The sequence below is a fragment of the Mirounga angustirostris genome, unplaced genomic scaffold, assembly GCF_029215605.1.
Source record: "Mirounga angustirostris isolate CCGP_5_RB_7025 unplaced genomic scaffold, mMirAng1.0.hap1 SCAF_8, whole genome shotgun sequence".
NCBI classification, from domain to species: domain Eukaryota; kingdom Metazoa; phylum Chordata; class Mammalia; order Carnivora; family Phocidae; genus Mirounga; species Mirounga angustirostris.
The window spans coordinates 127,157,537-127,182,816 of NW_026991716.1; the positions used below are offsets into that span (position 1 = coordinate 127,157,537).

Here is a 25,280-nt window from a genome sequence, read left to right on the forward strand (position 1 = left end):
TGTGGTAACTCTGTGTTTAACGTAGAGGAATTGCCAATTATTTTCCAAAGTAGTTGCACCACTTTACAGTTATACCAACTAATTGAGACTTCTCATTTCTCCACATCCTTACAAACTCTTATACTAGAGGAGGTCAAGTGGTATTTCACTGTGGCTTTGATTTGCATTTCCCTAGTGACTAATGATTTTGAGCATCTTTTCATGTATATTTTGGCTATTGTGTATCTTCTTTTGAGAAATGTCTATTCATAGCCTTTCTCCATTTTTAAATTGTATTTTTTTGTTGTTGTTGTTATTCAGTTGTAAAAGCCCTTTATGTATTCTGGATATTAAATCCTTATTAGATGTATGATTTACAAATATTTTCTCCTATTCTGTGGACTGTTTTTTTCACTTTCTTGATGATGTCCTTTGGAACACAAAATGCTTTTAATGTTAAGTCCAATTTATTTTTTCTTTTGTGACTTATGCTTTTGGGGTTATATCTGAGAAGCCACAACCTTATCTGAGGTCACAAAGATGTATGTTTTCTTCTAAGAGTTTTATAGTATTAGCTCTTGAATTTAGGTCTCTATTTTGAGCTCATATTTTTTATATAGTGTGAGATAGGGGTCCAAATTCGTCCTTTCTCATGTAGATATCCAGTTATCCCAAGACCATTTGTTGAAAAGACTGTTCTTTTTCTATTGATTTTTTTCTTTTTTTTCTTTAAAGATTTTACTTTAAGTAAGAGTGAGAGAGAGAGCGCGCGCACACACAGGAGTGGGGTGAGGGGCAGAGGAAGAATCAGACTCCCCACTGAGCAGGGAGCCCAAAGGGGAGCTCACTCCTGGGACTCCAGGATCATGACCTGAGCCGAAGGCAGACGCTTAACCAACTGAGCCATCCAGGCACCCCTCTCTATTGAATTTTCTTGACATCCTTGACCTCCAAAGTCCATCATAAATGTTTATTTCTGGATTCTCAGTTCATTCTATTGCTCAAGCTGGACGGTAATGATGCTAATACCACACTGTCTTGATTACCGTAATATTGTATTAAGTTTTGAAATTAGGGAAATGTGACTCTTCCAACTTTGTTCTTCTTTGTAAAGATTGTTTTGGTTATTCTGGGTCCCTTGCATTTCCATATTACTTTTAAGCTCATTTTAGGCTCAGCTTGTCAATTTCTACAAACAGCTGGGATTCTGACAGGGATTGTGTTAATTTTGTAGATCAGTTTGATGAATACTGCCATCTTTACAATTTTAAGTCTTTAGTTCCATGAATATGGGATATCTTCCCACTTACTTAGATCTTGTTTCAACAATGCTTTGTAGTTTTCAGTGTACAAGTCTTGCATTTTGTTGGATAAATTTGTTCCTAAGTATTTTATTCTTTGTGATATTGTAAATGGAATTGTTTTCTTGACTTTTTCAGATTGTTTATTGCCAGTATATAGAAGTACAGTTGATTTTTGTGTATTGATCTTGTGTTGTGCAACCTTGCTAAACTCATTTGTTCAAATAGTATTTTTTAGTGGGTTCCTTAGAATTTTCCATATACAAGATCATGTCTTCTATGAATATAGAATAGTTTTACTTTACTTCTTCCTTTTCAATCTGGACACTTTGTATTTCTTTTCCTTGCCTGTTTTCCCCAGCCAGAATATCCTGTATATGTTGAATAGAAATTGTGAGAGTGGACATCCTGTCTCTTTCCTGAGTTTAACAGGAGAATACTAATTTCAGTCTTTTAGCATTAAGTATGATGTGAACTGTAGGTGTTACATATGTGCCTTTGTTAGGTTGAGGAAGTTCCCTTTTTCTTGAGTGTTTTATCATGGAAGGGGGTTGGATTTTTCTGTGTCCATTGAGATGATCATGTGATTTTTGTCCTTAATTCTATTAATACAGTCTTTGATTCTGTGGGCTTTTGGGGGATAGGGTCATTTACTCATTTTAATATCTTGGCTAACTTTGCTAAGAACAGTTCCTCTCTCATAGCTGAAGTTTCTAAAATGTTTGTAGGCTGTTCACTTTACATGAAAATATTTGTAACAAGGCAGTCTCAGAATTTCAACTATAATTAGAATACAGAACTCAGCTTTTTGCTTATTCTGCTGGGCTGTAGTGCTCTATTATTAAAATTAATAGATATTTATTACCATGAACTAACATGAAAGATGAGTCTAGAAAAAAAATTTTTTTGATTGTTGTATTGCTTGTGCCCAACTGGTTTCATAATGTCTGTTTGCTACTAAAAGTTGCATTTGGTGTAGTTTTAGAGTTTTAGACCACTCTGAATTTATTTCGTACTCAGATGCAAAATATTATAAGTGTTCTGTTAAGTTCATTCTCTGGTTTTAAAATGACTTAAAGCAAGTCAGGAAGTGACATTTCCATTATAACCAAGGCCTTTGGGTGCAAGAGGACCTGGCTCTGGGGGTCCCAAAAAGACTGCTGACAAAATCAAAGCAGCGAGACAAGTGGTGGTGAAACAAGAAAATAATTTATTTCAGTGAGGCCAACACCAAGAAGACAGCCGACTAACATCTCAAAGACTGTCTTCAACGTGCTGAAAATAATTCTGTGTTTATATAAGGAAAATGTGGGACAGAGACCAGTGGGTACATGCAGGTGGGCAGTAAAGGTCAGGTTGATCATTGTTTTGGGGTCAGTCATGTGAGGGCTTGCTGGTATTGGAGCAGTCCCGATTGCTTGAAGGGTAGTTGGTCCATTACAAGATGCTTTGCCCACTGGGCTCTTTTCCTGAATTAAAAGATAAGCTGGAAAGAAGAACTTAACCAGTTAGAAAGTACAAATTCCGGTCAAAATGGAGATAAAGTCTCCCCTCCCTTTTTTTTTTTTAAGATTTTATTTATTTATTTGCCAGAGAGAGTGAGCGACCGAGCACAAGCAGGGAGAACAGGGGCAGAGCATGCAGACGGAGAAGCAGGCTCCCCGTTTAGCAAGAACCCCGATGCAGGACTCGATCCCAGGATCCTGGGATCATGACCTGAGCCAAAGACAGACACTTAACCGACTGAGGCACCCAGGCGTCTGTAAAGTCCTCTTTCAACATGTGAAAATTGGCTCTTTTTTGTGCAGTAAGTCTTGATCTGGTATGTGTGTGTGTACTGGAGTTAGACAGCCTGGGTTCAAACCCCAGCTTCACTAACTAGCTGAATGGTTTGGGGCAAGTTATTTAGGCTTGTTGTACCACAGTTTCCTCTTTTGTAAACAACAGAGCCTATAGAAGAGGTACTCTTGTTAAGCTAATATATATATGATACTTGCTATGTATTAATTGTTTAATAAATCTTAACTACTATGATGATGTACTTAAAGGCTTTCTAATTCCTCCTTTCTTCCTCCCTTTCCAAAAACAAAACAAAAAACACCATTTAGACAATTGGATGAATGTTTTATTTTAAATTTGAATTTGATGATACAATATTATAAAAGGTTTAACTGGTTTTGGTCTTTGTTTCTGCTTATCTGTCCCACATATCTCTTCCTGATTATTCTTCAGTAATTGCTAATTTCATCATATTATTTTTTTCCTTAAATATTTTTCTCCCTGTTGCTTACTTAGAGGATCTTACTTAGAGGATGTATAAATTCAAAGATTTGCATTCAAAGACTTTGCTCTGAACCTGTTTTAGCCTTGTCTTCTGTAGCTCTTATTCAGGAGTTATGATGGTGCTTTTCTGGACAAAAGCCATAAGTAGTTTTGCAGGAGGTATGTGGCCTGTGTCATGGGCCATATAAATTAATTGGTTTATTCCAGAGACAAAGTTGACTAGTAAGATTAGGTAGATACCCTAGCTCTTGATGAGCAAGCAGTAAAAAAAAATGGAGACTAAAAGTTATCTATGATAGGAAGATAGCTTGAGCCTGGACAATTTCAGCAGCATCATGCTTTTCCTCTGGGCCTCTGAACAGACAACCCCTTGGCAAGTGTGCCTGTGGGCCAAGCCCTAGCCCCCCACGGGCCCCGGCAGCGGCCCTGGCCCCAGGCACATGCCCACTCTTCGTCTCCAACTCAGGGCTGGGCCAGGAGGCACCCGCAGACCTTCATCCCCACATCCCACACCTCCAGAGGGTGGTACATTAAAAGAGTACATTGGTGTTCAGAATTAAAGGGCAAAATGTGTTGACGCCAAGAAATACTCAGTGGAGCCTTACGATTTGGCTTTGTTTTACAGTTGATTAATGCAAAGGAGTAGGCATCATAATAATATTTCTTTAATAAATATCTTTGCAGAATTGTTCAGTATATAACATTTTCTTCTGGGTTTTCTTCATTTTGTATGTAGCCAACAATAGGAATAATTTACAAAGCAGGTCTTTGTTACAGTGTTTGACTATTGTCTGATAAAACTGTTAACTCTTAGTAATAACAATATTAGGAAGAACCATATATGCAAGAAGCAAGAATCATTACACAAATATGAAAGGATATGAGTATTTGCATCTATGACATGCTGTTTAGTGATTGAATATAGTCATTATTTTCTTACATTATGGTATGTCCACTATAAGGTATCTTTAGTTCTTGTTAAAGTAATGAATATACTAGTTAATGATAATGAATGGGTACCATTTGGGGAGTACACTCTCAATAGTTTTAATTCTCACCACAGCTCTGCAAGCTAGACTAGATAAGTATCTGTATTTTATAGACAAGAAAGTGGAGAGGTGTAATAATTCTCCTCCTCAGGTCACAGCAAGTACTGGTGGAACTGGCATATGAACTGACTTGAAAGTAGATGTCTTAATTCTCAACTGTGCCTCAGATGTTCCTGCGGCACATCAACAACAACAAAACAAAAAACCTACTCAGGCTGCTTCTCAGGCAATTTGGGATTAGTAAATTTGCAGTAGAGCTGGAATTCTGATACACTGCCAGGATTGAGAACTACTTGCTCTAGAGTTTGTATTCTTTCAAACTAATATCTTTTGATTATATATAAGTAACTTCCATTCCTTAAAATTTAATTTTAAACTTTTTGTTACTATGAAATAATGATTTAGGATTTTTCCCCCCCAATTCAGAGGGCTTTTGTAGTATTAAGGATCCTTCAGGGCTGGCTGCAGCATAGTACTACCTTATCCAAAGGAAAAGGGAGAGAAATCAGTAGTAATCTTGAGAAAAATCACTTCTTTGAGCCTCAGAATTATAATTTGTAAAATACGGATAATAACTACCTTTCAGAGTTACCATGAGGATTAAGTACAATTGCGTTTTTAAGACGCAGAACCTGAAACTTAGTAGATAGTGGTTCTTCTTTATTATATTAAGAAAGTAATTTATCATCTTAGGTGTAAGTGTGACTATATTAATAATAGTGTCAAAAAAAGTATAGTTTTATCTGGAGTAGTTCCATGTGTAGAGAAGAATAAACCTTTCTTGACTGACTTCCTGGATTTATAGACACTTTGCAGTTTCTGTGAATAAAATATTGATTGATGCCCACAGCATACTGAAGTTTTCAGACCAGTAGGCCCAAATTAGTAGATCTATATGCTTATGTTTTGCTTAACCAATAATCAGTTTTGTGTATTCCCATATCTGTTTGTGCCTGTCATATTTGATACTATAGTAATTAGTTTACTTTAAGAATAGATAATGTGAATGCAAAATAGAGGGGTTTTTAAAAGTACATAAAAAATGCAGGATGAATACTTTGGGAAGACTTCATGAAGTCAGTCATTTAAAATTTTTGATGTTGTGTGGATAACAGTAAATGATCAGAAAAATAGTAAGATTGTATGTGAATGCTGCATTTAGAATGCATTGCCAATTATCTTAAGTTCCATTTAAAAAATGAAACTAGTTGAGTGCCTGGGTGGCTCAGTTGGTTAAGCATCTGCCTTCGGCTCAGGTCATGATCCCAGGGTCCTGGGATCAAGTCCCGCATCGGGGTTCCCTGGTCAGCAGGGGCCTGCTTCTCCCTCTCCCTCTGCCCCTCCCCCTGTTCATGGGCTCCTATGCTTTCTCTCAAATAAAATCTTTTAAATAAAAATAAATTAAACTACAGATCTTATACCTGGATAGTTATGGCTTTGTTTTTATTAATTTATTTATTTATTTTTAAAGATTTATTTATTTTAGAGAAAGAGCAGACGGGCACATGAACATGCATGTGGGGTGGAGGGGCAAAGAGAGGGAATCCTCAAGCAGACTTCCCACTGAGTGCACCTGTTGTGGGGCTGGATCCCATGACCCATGAGATCAGGATCTGTGCCAAAACCATGAGTCGGATGCTCAACCAATTGAGCCACCCAAGCACACCATGAGTATGTTTTAAGACAAACAATTCTGAATCTAGTTAATAGAGCCATACTTAAAGAAGATAATATCACAAGATTAGCAAAATTATGTATGATTTCTGAAAAAAAATAAGGTGAGTAGAATTTTTATGATTCTTCATAATAGCTCACATTTTTTATTAACTTAGTTTTTCTGATCTGGTTAGATGAGAAGTTTTGCTCCATGTAAAATGAGAATTATAGAATTGCTAATTGGTCCCAGAAAGGATAATTTAGCTGGAAAGATTAGAATTAGACTCCCTTTACTAGCTAAAAAGGCATCCTGACAAAAGAAATGGATGTAGGTATTTCTTTGGCCAACAAGGTGTGATTTGTCACTACCAAATGCCAGTAGTAACAATCTGAAATCTAGCTTCCTTTAGGTGCATTTGGGTAATTGGTGTAAAACTAGTACTACTAATACTGATGATGATGATGATGATGATAAAAGTTTGAGATGTTTACAGAGTAAGGTACTATAGGCTAAACATGCATGATTAGTCTGTGAAATAATAGAAGAATTAATTGCTGGCAATAAAATGAAAAAAATCGTGGAAGATAAATATCACCTAGAAAAACTTTTAGAAATCGGAAGGAAAAAGTGTATAGAAAATAGGAATTTAACCTTTAGTGTGATTATTTTTTTTTCTTAAGAACCTTAGGGCATGTGTTAAAAGCATATAGAAGTAGTCTATACACCTGAATATGAATTTATATAAAGAAGGCTATAATCACGGGGCACCTGGGTGGCTCAGTTGGTTAAGCGACTGCCTTCAGCTCAGGTCCTGATCCTGGAGTCCCGGGATCGAGTCCCGCATCGGGCTCCCTGCTCGGCGGGGAGTCTGCTTCTCCCTCTGACCCTCCCCCTCTCATGCTCTCTCTCTCTCTCATTCTCGCTCTCAAATAAATCAATAAAATTAAAAAAAAAAAGTAAAAAAAAAAAAGAAGGCTATAATCACATTATTGATCACATTTTAGATTTAGCTTTTTATTTTCAATTAATATTTATTAACTAGTGAAAAGTAGATTAGTATAGTAACATGTTAAAATAGCTAATTTAGCTAATTTCTTATTTCAAGTTTATGAAGATGTAACAGTGCCTGGCACTTAGTAAATTGTATAAGTGTCTGGGTTTTTGTTTGTTTTGTTCTTTATTTAGCATACCTTATTATTAAGAGTATAGATTCTGGAGCCAGAATGCTTATTCAAATCTCAGCTCTGCTGCTTTCTAGTTACGTGACTTACAAGTTGCTTGATTTCTCTGTGCTTCAGTTTCCTTATCTGTTTATGGGGGGGAAGGGAAATTATATATTCTTCATAGATGATGGGAATTAAATGAGTTAATATATATAACATGTTTAATATAATGCCTAACACAGAGAATGTTGTGTGTTTACTGTTATATGCAAATTAATATAAATTTGCGTATTTTGAATTCAGGTCTGTTGTAAAAGACTGATGCATTCATTGGTAATATAACATCATCACGCTATAATTACAAACATAGTTATATGGTTCTTCATTATATTAACTTACAATATTGAAAAATAACACTATAGGATTGAAAAATGCTAGTAAAAAGATTGGTTCCAAAAGCATTATTCCAAAATGACATGTCTCTGCTCTTCAGATTTGTTTGCTGCCTTGGTCAAAATTGGATGCTCTGCAGATCAACTACCTTTTCTCTTTTTATTTTAAGTGAAAGAAAGAAACTTGGGCCAGAGTAAAGTGTATTAAACCTAGTTTATGTTCTGTATATTGCTGTTTTGGATAGTTCTTTTATTTTCTAGAAGGAACAGTTATTTTAGACCTGTAATCTCTGAGACTTCTGATTATCAGCAGAAGCTAGCTGATCTGACTGATGTGTAATAAATGTAACTCTGAATCTTAATCTCAATAAATAGCCTTTATTGAATATCAGGTCATTGGAATATTTATTAGTCTGTTATGTAACTTAACAGTTGCTGTAAAAAGCCCACACATACCGTAGACTCCTTAATGAAATTAATGACAGCTTTGGTCGTCCAGGAGTAGAATGTTATTGCCAACATGACAGTGGAGCTGCAGTAATCCAGCTTCAGTTCCTGATTAATGAGGTTAGTGAATTGCTTTAATCTGTCCTACTTATATATGAAATAGGGCCGCATCTGGTCTTTCAGATTTCTTGCATGCATTGATATTTAAATACTTGAACAAAAGTAAATTTCTTATAGGTCAGAACTTATAGCAGTTCACTGTAAGGCATCATCCTGGGAAGTTACATAAATAATGCAAGATGTTTCTCAAAACAGTGTTGCAAATAGAATGGTGTAAGGTAAATCTTTTTGGTACAAGGTGCTGCATTTACATTTTATTTCTTGGATACTGAAAGTTATGTAACACTGAAATCTATATTAAAAATTTTTTTAGAGATTGAGTTTATTATAAATAACAAAATATACTTCTCTGTGACTTGTTTGAAATACAACCAGGAAACAAAATTCCATTAGAAAAGAAGACTGGTTATCGTCCAAAATTCTTGTTGTGTCACTTACTGGTTGAAGTAATTGATGATGTCTTTCTTTTTGATAGAGTTATAAAGTTAGGAAGGAGCTCAGGAAACAAATACTATTTTATCAGCAGGGTAGATAACATGCTTGCAGGTTTTTAAAAAGTATGAGCATTTGCAGTGACTTGGAGCAAGAGAGTATAGTGCTAAGCAAAATAAATCAGTCCTAGAAAGACAAATACCATATGATTTCACTCATGTGGTATTTAAGAAACAAACAAAAGGGAAAAAAAAAAGAGAGAGGCAAACCAAGAAACTGTCTTAACTATAGAGAACAATCTGATGGTTACCAGAGGGGAGGTGGGAGAATGGGTTAAACAGGTGATAGGGATTAAGGAGCACACTTGTGATGAGCACTGGGCTTTGTAAGGAATTGTTGAATCACTATATTGTACACCTGAAACTAGTATAATACTATGTTAACTAATTAGAATTTTTTAAAAGATTTTATTTATTTATTTACTTGAGAGAGAGAATGAGAGACAGAGAGCATGAGAGGGAAGAGGGTCAGAGGGAGAAGCAGACCCCCTGCTGAGCAGGGAGCCCGATGTGGGACTCGATCCCGGGACTCCAGGATCATGACCTGAGCCGAAGACAGTCACTCAACCAACTGAGCCACCCAGGCGCCTCTAGAATTTTTTAAAAAAGGAAAATAAAAAGTTAATTTAAAATATGAGCAGCTCTGAGAAGAGATATTTACTATATGCAGTGATGAGCAGGAAAAGCTGGTCATTAGAAGAAAGAAATTACTCCAGAAAAGGCTCTGCTATCTTTAGTTGTGGTGATATCTTGGACATTCTTTTTGCCCTCAGGTCCTTAGGTTCCATTTAATAAATTCTTAAATGTATGTGAGAGGAAAAAAAAAAAACACTCGATACCTCTGACCTTTTGTAAAATGTTTTTATCAGAAGATTAATATACAATTGTGTAGGTTTTTCAGGGTCAGAAGTGTTTTTAAAAACTGCAGTATTCTGTGTAGAACTGTATAATAGGCATTGTGAAATGTTAAAATTCAAAAGAAATCACAATCTAGAAAGTTGTTGAACCTATTTATGAGGACTCAAGATTATTTTTCCTATTTTTTTTTAAATTTTGTTATGAAATAATTCTACTGGCAGTTAGGTTCAAAATAGAGAGGTTCTCTGTGTACTTCCCCCATCTTCCCCTAATGGTAACATTATGTATAACAATAGTATAATATTAATCAGGAAAATGACATCCATATACTATTATTAGACTACAGACCTTATCTAGATTTCATCACCATGAACTCCTGTGTCAGTGTGGGTGTCTAGTTTTGTGCATTTTTATGACACATACAGATTTGTGTAATGACCAGTATGAACAAGATACAGATCAGTTTCATCATCATAAAGGACTTCCCTAAGGCTCCCCCTTTATAACTGGGCCCCCTTCTGCTCTCAGTCCCTAATCCCTGGCAGCCTAACCTATTCTCCATCTTTATACTTGTGTTAAGATTATTTGTTAAAGCAGTACATGAACCAGTGTAAATAACATTGCAAACTGATTACCTATACATCTAAATTTTAGAAATCTTAAGTAATTTATGTTGTCATTCATACCGGTTTCTTTTCAATAGGATTCATCATAGGGTTCTTGGATATGACTTATTTTACATGCTTAAATGTTACATTTTGAGTACTTAAAAATGATGTTGCTGTTTTAAAAATGCTTAGCAAAATATGAATATTTAATTGGGGATGCTACAGAAGTCTGACAATTGGGAGTAGCTATTTGCTTTTATATTTAGTGGGCCATATGTAGGTAAAGGAGCCCCGCTAGGAGGTGGTGAGCTATTATTGACATTTTGGCTCTACATCTCTTCTTCCTTAAGATTTCAAGATGGTGTGCACATCTTGAGAAAGAAGTTGACTATGGTGGAAATAAGAATGAAGAGTAAAAATCTTTGATACTCTGAATCTTTGAGTTTCTCTGCTTCAAAATGATATAGATAAGAGGATGCTTTCTAGTGAAAGCATATGGACTTTATTTCTGCTCCCCTCTAGTCATGTTGTAGCAGTAGGAATTACACCATAGAGAAGCCCTCAGAGAATTTCGAAGGTGAAAAGGACTTGGAGAGATCATTTAATGTAACTTTTCAGAGCTATTTTAATCCTCTTTGATAAATGAGAAACTTAGTTTGAAGGAAGGAGATTTTAAGATTTCTCATAATAACCTAGATGAATAGAACTGCAAATCCTTTTTTGAAATTAACATAAATTTTCCATGTTGTATTTTTTATCTTATCCTCTCAGTATAGACGAAAAATATCTGACTCCTTTGAGGAAACACAGGCACATGTCTTAATAAATCAACCTTAGTCTAGAGATTCTTAATTCTATTCACATACCAGAATCACCTCTAAAGATTTTTAAAAATATACCTGTGTAGGTCCTTGCTCTGAAAAATCTGGTTTGTGAGTTCAGGGGTGAGATTGAGCCTCCTGTGTGATTCTCATATAGGGCCAGAGATGCTGCCCCATAGTATTTAGTAGTATCAGATGTTCTAACTTTCTAAATTAGTTGATTGGTCAACCTTTTGGGAGTTGAAGTTATAGTGTGCTGAATGCTATCTTTATTTTCTATATCATTCTAGTAGTAGAATTATGATCTAGGCATAGTACATTCCGAAGAATTTTTCTTAAGCCAAATGGGAAAGTTACTTCATATTATATTTTTCTTTCGGTCAAGAAGATGTACAATAGTGATCAAGTAACTTATAGTCTGACCTCTAATTTTACATAGCTATCAACCATAATATCCAACTAGATCTTAGTATATTTGTAGTTTATAAGATACTAAATTATACTTTAAAATGAAAAGTGAAAACAGTTTTTACATATGACACACTGTATAACATCTGCTATTTAGAATTTGGGTGAGACATGTTTCTCAAAACTAAATCTATTGGCTGAAAGTTTTGAAATTTGGGAAGATTTTTTTGGCAGCTCTTTAGTAGCTTTGATGTTTGTAAGATGTATTCTATATAAAATATATTACACTTTATTTTTAAGGGAGCTCTTGTGAGTGCCTTGGCTGATGACACCTTACATTTATGGAATTTACGTCAAAAGAGACCTGCCATACTACATTCACTTAAATTTTGCAGAGAAAGGTAAGAGTTTTCTGTTATCCTATATATATATAAGGTATTTGCTATTCTTTTTTGAAATATTTTCTTTGAATTTTATTCTTTGATTTTATTTTTTTATGATAGACTTTATGCACAATCTAAAAAATAATTCAAGAACTTCAAGGGATATATAATAAAAAGCGAGATTCCTTCCTTTCCAGACCCATTTTCCTCTCCAGAGACAACCACATAAATTTCTTTTGTGTCCTTCTAGAAATACCTTGTGCATATAGGCAGAAATCTTTCTAGATAGCTCTTCTTTTTTTTTTTTTTTCATGAAAGGGAAAGCATTACATATTTTTCCTATAATTTGTGTTCAGTCAACAATATATTTGATAGATTGTTTCATATTGGCACAAGCCAGTTTTCCATAGTTATTTTCATAACTGCATGATATTCTATTACATGGAAGTACCATAATTTACTTAGTCTTCATCAGTGGACATTTATATCCTTTTTGGTCTGCTGTTCATTTTGTTCAGTTGTGATAGTATGATACATATATGTCTTCATCCATTTATACAAGTATATCTCTGAGATAAATTTGTAGAAGTATAACAGTTGGTCATAGAAATCTCATATCACTCGTGAATTTTGTACTTTGATTGGAAAGACCTTTTTTTCTTTTTAAATTCCAGTATAATTAACATAGTTTTACATTAGTTTTAGGTGTACAATATAGTGATACAACAATTCTTTGTATTAATCAGTGCTCATCACTATAAGTGTACTCTTAATCCTCTTCACCTGTCTTACCCATCCCCCCATCTACTCCCCTCTGATAACCAGGAGTTTGTTCTCTATAGTTAAGAGTCTTTTTTTTTGTCTTTTTTTCATTTTTCATTTGTTTTGTTTCTTAAATTCCACATATAAGTGAAATCATATAGCATTTGTTTTTCTCTGACTTATTTCACTTAGCATTGTACTTTCTAGATCCATCCATGTTGTTGCAAATGGCAAGATTTTACTCTTTTTTATGTCCGAGTAATATTCCATTGTATATTGGAAAGACATTTTTTACCCTAGTTTTATTAAACATTCTCCCATATTTTCTTACAGTGCTCTTAAAATTGCATTTTTTATGCTTAATCTTTATTTTTTTATTTTATTTTTATGCTTAATCTTTAATTCATATGGAACTTACTTTGGCATGAAATATGAGCAAGAAATATAGGCCCCCATTGCTTATGAAATCTATTTTTTGGTGTATATATGAACATTTATATATGTGTGTGTATGTGTACTTGTAAGCATGAGCAGATGTGAGTATATATGTATATGTGCCAAAGTTAAGAAATCTGGGTCTATATAGTACCTAAATGCAGTGGGGTTAGTGTCTTTAGGACCCGTCTTTGGTTAAAGTCAGACATCAGACTGCCCAAAGCATATCCAAGGATCAGACCATTCCTCCTTTGATACATGTTGATCTGTTAAGGTTATATAAATAGGTCAGTTTGTAAGTCTGGGTTTTTGCCCACAGTGGCCCTCCAAAATAGGCAAGCTAAAAAGGCTGCTGAGAACATAGCAGTTCAGACTTCTTTAGCCAACACAAAGACCTGTCTACGTTTTATGGTGGACAGAGACCAGAGTTGGCAGGGGGGCAGTAGCAAAGTTTGCTATTGGGCTACATCTTGCCTGGGAAGATAGATTTTCTAAATAAGTTGGAATCATGGTTCTGCTTCTTCTGGGAGAGGGACAGAAGTGAAGGAGGAGTTAATGGTAGGAGGGAGGGTTGACATAGGGGAGAAAAAGCAAGCAAAACGTTAAGGTTCAGTTCTTTTCTACCTGCTCAGAATAGGGCCAGCCTCAACTTGCCGGGCAGAGTTCCTTAGTCAGCTTGCCAACTGGAGCTCAGGGGGAGGTCTACATCAACTTCAGATGCCACCAAGCAGGTGGAGATAGCGATGGGCATCTTAGTCCCAGAACACATCTTGTCAGTCTCACACCATCTCCTGGAAATGAAAGTATGGATCTAGCAGAGTAGTTGTCATCCTGGTGTGATTTTACTATCCAGAGGGCATTGGACAATATCTAGAGACATTTTTTTTGTCACAGTTGGAGGAGGGTGGAGCAGTGCTACTGGCTTCTAGTTGATAAAGGCTGGGGATGCTGCCAAGTATGTTGCAATGACAAGGCAGTTAGTTCTCCATAACAAAGAATTTATCTGGTCCAAAATATCAGTAGTGTCAAAGTCAGAAACTCTGGGCTCTAGCACATCAAAATGGTATCATTTGGTCCGTGTAGTGCTGTAGAATTTCTCTTACTCTCTACCACCCACTGGAAGGATTCTGTCAGGACATAGAATTCCAGCAGAAGAATACTTCTGATACCTCATTTGCCAGTGGCCTGTCCATATTTCTCATTGGGACACAGGAATGTAGTAGTATGTGGTCCAAATTCACAAACATACACTATAGGTTATTATCGTATATCTTCATGGAGAAAGGATTAAAGCTCAAGGAGTCCCAGAATAGTCAGGGCCCCATGATTGTCAGGTATGAGGTAAGTCTCCTCAATAGTACCTCTAAGGATGGTCTCCAAGAAATTCTGGTAAAAATGGGTAAGGAATGGTGAGTTAGTCTATAAGGTGCCTATAGTCACAATCTGACAAACAGAAGGCATCTTTGTGTGAAGTACAAAAAAACAGAGCCTTTCTTCTTGGTGAATGCAGCCTCAGAGTCCACCATTCCCCTCCTTGGTTGGGTGCTATTATGCAGGGCACATTCTGCACAATTGTATGCAAGGTCCTAAAAGTTACAACTGAAATAAGCTGATAGAGTTGCCAGTTTTCAGTTTTGTAATAGAGTTTACCCAGCTGATCAGTAGAAACTAGTTGGTCCCATTTGAAGTTCAGCTTCCCCTTGGCCATTATTAAGGTTAACAGTAAAGAAGGAACTGTAGCATGATACTTCTTCCTTGAGTATCTCCTTAGGATGAAATCCTCTAAGCTAGCTACAAACGTATGCCAGCCATTGGACCTAAAATGCTAAGGAATAGGCTGGTGTCTTGTGGATGAACCTACTTATATTCTCTCAAGACTAAAGTTCAGATTTCTTCAGGTGGCAGGAAGGAGAGAGGTAGCACTTGGGAGGAGCCTTGTTTTCCTCAGCATCTGGCTACATGTGGGAAGAGGGGAGGGCACAGTAGGGGCTTCCTCCAGCTCTAGGAACTGCGCATGGTGGCAAGACATACTCTGCCCCTCAGCCTGAACTCTGTGTCATTCAGGACTGTAATCTACACCCTGATGGAGACCTTCTGTTAGAGCCACTATCCTTAGGCAGGAGAAGGGACAAAATCCTATCATTCCCTGCCACTCCTTCCATATCCCTCATTTGTAGGAATCCATCCCTTTCTTTATATAACTGCTTTACATTCAGTTTTTATATTTGTGTCAGCCAGGATAGTTTGGGTTATGCTATAATCTCAATGACTTAATACAGCAACAGTTTATTTTTCCTTACACTATATGTCCTTTGTGGGTTTGTTCCTTTTCATTATCATTATTCCAGAACCTGGCTGAGGAAACAGCCAGTCTTTACAATATTGTTTGTCACTGTAGTAGGGAGAAAGAGAATATGGTGAAGCATGAGTTGGCTCTTAAAGTTTCTGCCTGGATGTAATACATATCTCTTACACTCTCATTTCATGGGCTACGGGAACAAGTCACGTGGCCATCTGTAATTTCACTCATATAACCAAGAAGCAGAAAAGCGGGAAATCTTGTGAATATTTGTAATGACTATCATGGTGCTTATTATTGTTGACAGAATACAATAACTAATAACCTAGTAGTTTTCTCCTTATTTCACAGTGGGTTTGAGCTAACTTAATAAGTTGAATTACTCCATTTCATTTTTATGCTATTTTCATTTTTACTTCTGAAACTAGGAAAGGTAAGAAAAATACAGAAGTGTTTAAGTAGCTATTTCATTACATTTTGAACAATTGTTAAATAGTATAAACTTAAGTTTTATCATAATATTGTCTTATTTTTATAAGTAAATTTTCCTAGTATAGTAGAAATTTATAAATAGAAACTATATGTAGTGATTTAAATTGTATTTTTTCATAATTGGATTTTTTTCTAGTTTTGACTTAAAAATTGTGCTACGATACACAGAACGTAAAATTTTCTATCACAACCATTTTTAAGTGTACAGTTCAGTAGTGTTGAGTACATTCACATCTTATACAACTATATAATATGGATATTTTGATAGAATTTCACTTTTACGGGATTTAAGAAAAAATGTGGAAATTGGAAGTTTTACATCTTGGTTTAACTATATGAAATTGGGCATGTTACTTCACTGTTTTGTGTGTTTGGTTTTCTAATTTGTAGAAAATTTTCCTCTGTGGTACATGTAATCTTTATCATTTATTTTTTCTCATATGTTAAAACAGCTTCCTCTTACCCATTTATTTTTTATTTATTTTTTTTTTATTCCCCCTCCTTCATTTTTCCCTTCCTGCTACCTTCTTCTTTTTTTTAACATTTGTTTCAGAGGTACAGGTCTGTGATTCAACAGTCTTACACAATTCACAGCACTCACCATAGCACATACCCTCCCCAATGTCTATCACCCAGCCACCCCATCCCTCCCACTTCCCACCACTCCAGCAACCCTCAGTTTGTTTCCTGAGATTAAGAATTCCTCATATCAGTGAGATCATATGATACATGTCTTTCTCTGATTGACTTATTTCCACTTAGCATAATACCCTCCAGTTCCATCCACGTCATTGCAAATGGCAAGATTTCATTCCTTTTGATGGCTGCATAATATTCCATTGTTATCCCCATTTATTCTATAGGTAATTATAGAATGCTTATTTTGTGCCAGCTTAATGCTAGCTGCTAAGCGTGCATTTGTAAAGAAGACAGACTTGGGCCTTGCCATTAGGATCTTGGTCAAAGTTAAGACAAGCTTAACTTCCCAGATGCCCAATAAAATGACATTTGTTCATCCTAAATAAGTCTGTATCTCAGTTTCTGTAGAATGAATTTCAGTTGGGGAATAACATAAACATAGAAATCTCCTTCTTGGTTAGCAGCCAGCTTGTACTAATTGTCAAGTTTAGTTCTTACTATAATTGATCACTTAGCTTGAGATATGATTTTCTCTAGCTTGAAAATCAATGTACCATAGTGGTTAAGAGTTCAGACTCTGGGCCAAATTGCCTATGTTGAATCTTAGTGCATAGCCCCATCACCTATTAACTATATCAATTTTGTTATCTGTAAAATGGATTATTATCTCATGAAAGCCCTAAGATTCATATTATAAAGTTAATATATATAAAATAAGTAATATGTATAAAGCACTTAGAACAGTGCCTTAGAAATCACCTGTATAAAGGTATTGGATTTACTTAAAGTAATGATTGTAACTTGACATAGCTGCATTAGGTATACCAGAAGTTTTACTTAGGCAGTCTTTATAGAAACAACTAATTGACATTAGAAAATCATTAGAACCAATGATATTGGCACTACATGGCTTTATACATGTAAAGGAGAGGTCCTTTGGCTTTGGTGGAAAATGGGAATTTGACAAGAAAATTCTGTAGGTAGTTTTTTGTTTTTGTTTTTTATCAGAGTATGTTCCTTTAGCTTTGTAGTTTTTTTTTCTTTAAAGAAAGTTTAATTGGGAGGAATTCATGGATTTATAAGCAACTACAACTATCTGCTAGTCTTTTTTTATCACCTGTTACCATGACTAGTATTCTCAGCCACGTTAAGTTTTTGCATAATAGTTCTTAAGTAAAAATATAAGAGCATTTTAAGACTGAGGACTAAATTGTATACCTGGGCTTTCCTATTTAGAAACTACTATTATCTAATAATTATATCTCTCATTGTTTAATTCTTTGTTGTTCATAATACACTTTCACATAAATGTTATTTAGTTTCTTGGGTCAAGAAAAATTTCCCTAAGTGAAATTTCAAAGAATAGAATTTTTCTGTATAAATATGTTAGACACCTGAATAGCTGAATCTTTAATATTGAAATTAATACATTCTTTTAAGATATATTTTTCTTTTATTCTAACATATCTATTCATTTGATGATAGATGCATGTATTGATTTAGAGAATAAAATAAGCATGCATGCATTCTAAACTAATGGTTAGGAGAATACAATATCATATGGAATACACTAATAATCAGAAAGTTCCTCCTAACAATTATCAATGGTGCATCAATGTCCAAAGTCCTTAAGAAAAAACTGTTTGACAAATGGAGTAATTCATTCAGATACTATGATTGCAGTGGAAAAGTTGGTACTTGTTAAGGTACTTCGGGAAGTGACTGCTGCTGTAGCATCAGATTTTCTTTTTTTTTTCTTTTTCTTTTTTATAGAGAGAGAATGTGGCAGCGTGCAGGAGTGGGGTGGGGGGGAGAGGGAGAAGGAGAGAAGTAGACCCCCCCCCCCCAAACGCTGAGCACAGAGCCAGATGCTGTGGGGCTAAATCTCATGACACTGAAATTAGGACCTGAGCCAAACCCTAGAGTTGGAGGCTTAACCATCTGAGCCACCCAGGAGCCCCACATCAGATTTTTCTTAGTAGCAAAAGTAAATTATTGTAGAAACAAAAACTAACTTATCCCATTATACTCTTATTAAAATATTACCTAAATATTGTGCTTTGCATATTTATGAGGCTTATAATTTGCTCGGTATGCACATGAACCAGGCATAGCTGTAAAAGAATATCTGGCTAGATACCAGCTCTCAAAAAATCTGTACAGGTCTTCCAAAGATTTTGAATTAATTCACTGCACATAATTAACAAGAAAAAAAATTAATCATAATATTGGAACAAATTAGAGACCTAAGATTACAGTTTTTGTGGTAATTGCATCATATCGGCAAAATATTTTTCTTCAAAAGCAGCTTAATGAAAGTGTACAAGCATTAGAAATGAGAGTGATTTCGTGTGATGAAATTCAGGACTAGAACACAGAAATGGAATGGAACACAGGCTGTTAGGCAGCCTGATAGAACGATATACTCTTCTGGATCTAATTCTAATCCACGAAGAGAATTGTTTTGGAACTGTATGGATGTGATGAGTCACCTTGGTAGTTTTTAGGGAACCCGGTCCTGAGACAAAATTTAAAAAGAAAGAAGAAAACTGTCAGTGTTCAGAGGGAAGATGATTGTGATTTGACGACCTGGAGACTATAAAAGGAAAGATGGTTAGGAAGTGTTGGATAACTTCCTAGAATAAAATTATCCATAATAACAAAGAAATTGGGAGAGGCATCCAAAGAGACTGGTCTGGTTGCACATTGTCCTTATAATGTATTCAGGTATAAAAAGATTATATGGAAGGAGGGGGATACATAATCAAAGGTGAATATAAGAGTAATTTATCTCTCCTAACAGGCACAATGACCTAAGGCATGTGAAAAATAATAAAAACAAAATAATGAATGAAAACTATTTTTTATGTTTAGGGCAAGAAAGCTAGGTAGATTAATGGTAGGTAGAGTTAGGGTATATATTATTCCTCTAACTGTATAATGTAATACTGGCTCAGACAAATTGTGTCTTAGACTGCTAAAAAAGGGTTGGCTCCTGTAACAGTATTGATTGGCCTAGGAGGAATCTATAGAGGGGGAGCAGTGCTTTAAATTTGGAAATGAAAAAAATACATTTTAGAAGGTAAATTACTTTCAGTTCATCAAACATTAAGTGCCTTCTGTGTGCCAGGGATTATACTAGGTATTGAGGATAACAAAGATGAGTAAAATGCTTGAATAGCTTACATCAGAGGCCCAGACATAAAATAACTATGACACAATATGGGTCAATGCCATTTTAGAAGTTTAAGTTAAAAACCCATGACAGAATAACTAATCCAATCTTTAATTTTTTTTTTTTTTTTTTTTAAGTATACTGACTTCTTTTAAAGGAAGACAAAAATCAGTCATGAGGAAAATGCAAACTGATACTACAACCAGATATCACTACACATCCGTCAGAATGGCTAAAATACTGTCTTGGATGTGACACAATTGGAACTTCCCATAGTCTGCTGGTGGGAGTGTTGTTAGTCACCTTAGAAAATTTTTTTGTAGTATTCACATATTCCATGAGCCAACGGTTCCACTCCTAAACATAGATGTATGGTAGGCTGAATTTTAAGATGGGTTCCAAGATTTCTGCTCCCTGGTGTCCACACATTACCATACAAATGCTGATCTAGGTGACGGCATTTTGTAGATGTAATTGAGGTCCCAATTAATTGACCTTAGGATAGGGTGATTATTCTCACTAAACCGAACTGAAGCAAGTAAGCTTTTTGGGACTAGACTCTCCCTGGCAAAAGGTTCAGAACCTGAGAGGGATTCAGTGCAAAGGATATTGAGTCCTACAACCACATGAGACTGATTTCTACTAGCAATCTGGAAGAGCTTCTGAGCAGATTCTTCCCAGAGCCTCCAGAAAGGGACACAGGAATGCATCCTGGCTAATGTTTGTATTTCAGCCTTGTGAGACTGAGTAGAGGCTCTGATCACGCAGCGCCTGGACTTCTGACCTGTAGAAACAAAGAATAAATGTTTTTGTGTGTGTGTGGTAATTTGTTAAAACAGCAAAAAAAAAAAAAAAATTAATACAGATTTTGGTTCCTAGAAGTGAGATGCTACTGTATCAAATACCTAAGAATGTGGAAATTGCTCTGGAACTGGGCAGTGAATAGAGGTTGAAAAAATTTGAGGAACATGATAGAAATGTCTAAATATCTTTGGGTAGGCTGTGGGGCTCTAGATTTGGAGACTGCTGCCAGTGAGGACTTAGAAGGAGAGAGGAACATGTTTTTGGAAATGAGGAAGTGGTTCCTTGTTATATAATGGTGGGAAGCATAACAGAAGTGTCCCTTGCATAATGTGTAAGTGATTAACTTGGATATTTAGCTGAGGAAATTTCCAAGGAAAGGGTTGAAAGTGCCACCTGATTTTTTTCTTGCTGCTTTATAATAAAATGCAAGAAGAAAGAAATGAATTGAGGGAAGAATTATTAAAGGAACCAGGACTTGATGACTTAGGAAATTCCTACCCTGATCCAGCTGGTAAAAAGATTGTTTCTTGGTATGGCTTAGAGAAAACCATGGTGTGGCTGGACAGCTTTTTACTAAAAATCTCCTAAAGACCAAAGGTCAAAGTATTCAGCTACACAAAGGCCTCTTACAAGAGATCGTGGGTGTGCTTCACAATCTTTTCAATCAAACCAAAGAACCTCTAGAGTGCTTTAAGATGCACAGTTTGAGGAAATTGTGCAGCAGAATATTGCCAGCCTGAAAGACAGTACAGAATAAAGGAGGCTGCCGCCAGGAGCAGGCTGATCAAAATACCCGCTCCAGGAAAGTACTGTCTGGATGAAAAAGGCAGAGGGTGGAGCTGAGAGCTACAGAGGATTATTCCCAGACCTTGAAACCTAATTAAGAAAAATCCAACATTTGCCCAACTTGATTTCAAAACTGTTAAGGACCATGACTCCTTTTTACCTTCCACTTTCCCCCGTTTTGAACAGGACTTTCCATAACTGTTACCCTGTGTCCCACCATTGAATGCTGGGAGTCTTGGGGGCAGATAATTTGTCTCTTTAGTTTCATAGGTCTACAGATGGGGTGGAATTGTGCCTAAGAGCTATACTTAACGGGTTACAGTCAAGATTCTCATCTACAGCAAATTTAGATGAGATTTGGGATTTTTGAGTTGATGATATTTTAATGAGATTTTGGACTTGATATTGTAATTGGTTGAGGCTTTAGAGATGTTGGGGTCAGGTGAATGTATTTTGCATTTGGGAGGGATGTGAATCTTCAGATGCTTATGGGCAGACTATTAGAGGCAGGATTCTAAGATGGTCCCCAAGGTGTTTACCCCTGGTATACACACACCTTCTAATTATTCAATCAATTCTAATCAGGGTGCTGCTGTGAAGGGGTTTTGCAAGTGTAATTGAGATCCCAAATCAGTTGACCTTCATACATGGAGTATATCTAATTGGTTTTAGGTTTGGATTACCTGACTTAAAATGGCAGCAATTGCATCGAATTGCCCTGTTTGGTTTGGCTCACCTCTGGAACTCAATTTGGTTTAAGTGTCTCCTAAAGTATATGGGTAACTTGAGGAAGATATGGGCTCTAATGAATATCTGAATAATGTTAGGAAGGAGTGGACTGAGAAATGGATGTTAGGTAGGTAAACAACCAGTGTCCACTGTATTTCACTGCTTTCAAAATGAAGTTGATACTCTTAAATACTTAACATTCTCTAAAAGGTCTTATAAGGTATATGACTCTAGTTATTACCATAATTCATTTCACTATGCTTCTCCCTCTCTTTATGCATTCTAAGCTAGCCACCCTGACTTTTCCTTTTTTTAAATGAATGATCCTCTCTCCTACCTATTTGTATGAGCTGATCTCCCTGCTCCGAACACACTTAAGATTCTTGTTCCATGGTTAACTTGTGTTTGTCATTTCTTTTACAGGTTTTTCTGTAAATTCCCTAGTCTGGGTTTTGTGCCTGTTTTGTATTATACCATAGTATGATGCTCTTTCCCTAAAATAGCAGAAACCATGCTTACTGTAATTGCCTTGGTTCCTTGACTGTCTTCTAGATTAGAATGTAAACTGTATATGTTTTCTTTTTTTATTTCCAGCAGCAGTCTCAATGCCTGACATCAGTAAATGCTCAAAAAATTGTGGATTGATTGTTACCTCATTGCCTTTGCAGAAACAGAGGGGAATCTCTTCTGTAGAAGGCATGGTGCTCCACAGACTTTGTGGGTTATCTTGGAGATAGGTTGAGAAGGAAAGTCTTCAAACAGAAAAAAATGAGAGTATTTGCTCCAGGCTAATTCTATATATAATCTTTATTCCTCCCACTAATAGATCCCAAACTAGTTAGGTTGTTTGATTATCCTTGGAGTGCTACTTGATCCTGGGCCCATAGCAAGGCTTTTAAAGTGGTTTTTGTTTTGTTTTGTTTTGTTTTTTGTAAAAGTAGTGAGATGGATCACAGACCTGTACCTCTGAAACAAATAATACATTATATATTTAAAAAAAAAAAAAAAAGAAGAAGATAGCAGGAGGGGAAGAATGAAGGGGGGGAAATCGGAGGGGGAGATGAACCATGAGAGACTAAGGACTCTGAAAAACAAACAGGGTTCTAGAGGGGAGGAGGGTAGGGGGATGGGTTAGCCTGGTGATGGGTATTAAGGAGAGCACGTTCTGCATGGAGCACTGAGTGTTATACGGAAACAATGAATCATGGAACACTACATGAAAAACAAATGATGTAATGTATGGTGATTAACATAACATAATAATAAAAAAAAATTTAAAAAGTGAGATCGGGGGAATAAAGAACTTTGAACAATGGATTTATTTTTACTGAACCAGCATGCCTGGGAGGTACAGCAGAATTCCATCTGCAGTAATTTTGCAGTGATTTTGAAGATGAAGATTTTGTTTTCCTTTTCTTGCTTTACTGTATGAGCAAAAATTTACATAAGTGTTCAATGATATTTTCCATAGCAAGTATCTTTTTCTTAGTAATAATTTTAATAATATTTCTTCTAGGGTTTTACTGTTAAGCATAATATGGGATGTTGGTTTGAGATAGAACTTTTTTTTTCCTCGCAGAGTCGGTTGTCAATTATGTAAGTTAAATTTTAGTTGAATGCCTTTTTAGCATCTTTTTAAAATTATTGTGTGATTTCTTACCTCCCTTTTTTCCTATTGATCTGTGGCATTAATAGATTTCCTAATATTAAGGATTCTTATATGGTTGTGAAAATTTTTGACTAACATTGACAGATTTTATTGTGCGTGTGCACTCATGTGCGTGCGATAGGGAGAGAGGGAGAGAGGGAGAACACAAGCGTGTTTGGAGGGGAGAAGGGGCGGAGGGGAAGGGAGAAGCAGACTCCCCACTGAGCAGGGAGCCTGACACTAGGCTCCATCCCAGGACCCCGGGATCATGACCTGAGCCGAAGGCAGACACTTAACTGACTAAGCCACTCAGGTGTCCCAGGACTTCTACTTTTGTTTGGGAAATTAGAATATAACTTTTTTCCTGGTATTGTCAATTTTGGTATCAGGGCATGCTTCCTTCCTATAATGAATTGAGTATATTTATGGTTAATATTACACTCAATAATATTTATGATTCAGAATATGATCAATTTCATTAAGATCAGAGGCTGTATCTTATTATATTCTTGTGTGCTTATATTCATTTTTATACTCTTCATATCCCCTTTCTCTCTTTTACCATATTTTGGTTAATATGATTTGTCAGAGGTTTGTGTGTTTGTCTTTTAAATGAAGTGGCTTGTGGATTTATTTTATTTTTATCTTTTATTGATATTCAACTTACTGATTTTTATCTCTATTCTTCTACTGTTTTGTTTTTAATCTCTTGATTTAAAGGTAAAACTTATTTATTTTAATTTAAGAATTAAAATACTTTAGGGCATGGCAGTGATAAGATGAAGGCAGAGGATGGAGATTTGAGCCTAAGAATTGTAGGGATTTCTGGTGGTGAAGACAGGAGAAAACAGAACAATGGAGAAGTAGTGATCGAAGGCATAAAGAAAATTTTGTGGTGGGGCGCCTGAGTGGCTCAGTTGTTAAGCGTCTGCCTTCGCCAGGGTCCTGGGATCGAGCCCCGCGTCAGGCTCCCTGCTCCATGGGAAGCCTGCTTCTCCCTCTCCCACTCCCCCTGCTTGTGTTCCCTCTCTCGCTGTCTCTCTCTGTCAAATAAATAAATAAAATCTTTAAAAAAAAAAAAATTTGTGGCGCTAAAATATCTTTAGGTTGAAAGGGCTAATAAATGCTCGAAGAACTCCTGACATAATGGAATTAAAAATACCTTTATAAATTACGTTCTGACAGTGTCAACTGTGAAAGAACTCAGAAAATACGATAATTATCTGAGCTTTCCTTCTCTTCGCCAAATCGTCCTTCTTTCAGACCTTGTTAGAGAGCTGTGAGGTTAATGTGTCTTAGTGTATAAGGATAACTTACTAGAAGGATAGAAAATATGATACTAAAACTTTGAGGAGAAAAAAAGGAAATGAAGAAAATAGAGATCAGGAAAAGAGAAAATTATAGAAAAGAGCTAATCAAGATGGAAAAATAAGTTCAACTATATTAGTAATCAAAATCATTGTAAATATGCTAAATTCACTGACTGAAATTTTGAGATTTCTGACGGGGTTAAAAAACAGCAAAACACAGAGATTAAACTACTTACAAAAG

General features: G+C 35.9%; 1 protein-coding gene across 6 annotated transcripts in view; it reads left to right on the top strand.

Annotated features, from left to right (window-relative positions):
* STXBP5 (syntaxin binding protein 5) overlaps window positions 1–25,280 on the top strand; it is a 183,217-nt gene that overhangs the window by 17,469 nt on the left and 140,468 nt on the right. For all 6 annotated transcript variants that reach the window (XM_045865709.3, XM_064598198.1, XM_045865708.3 and 3 more), the window contains exons 3-4: window positions 8,310–8,391; window positions 11,878–11,978. In XM_045865709.3, coding sequence (XP_045721665.1) covers window positions 8,310–8,391; window positions 11,878–11,978 — 183 coding nt within the window. The remainder of the gene's footprint in view (window positions 1–8,309; window positions 8,392–11,877; window positions 11,979–25,280) is intronic.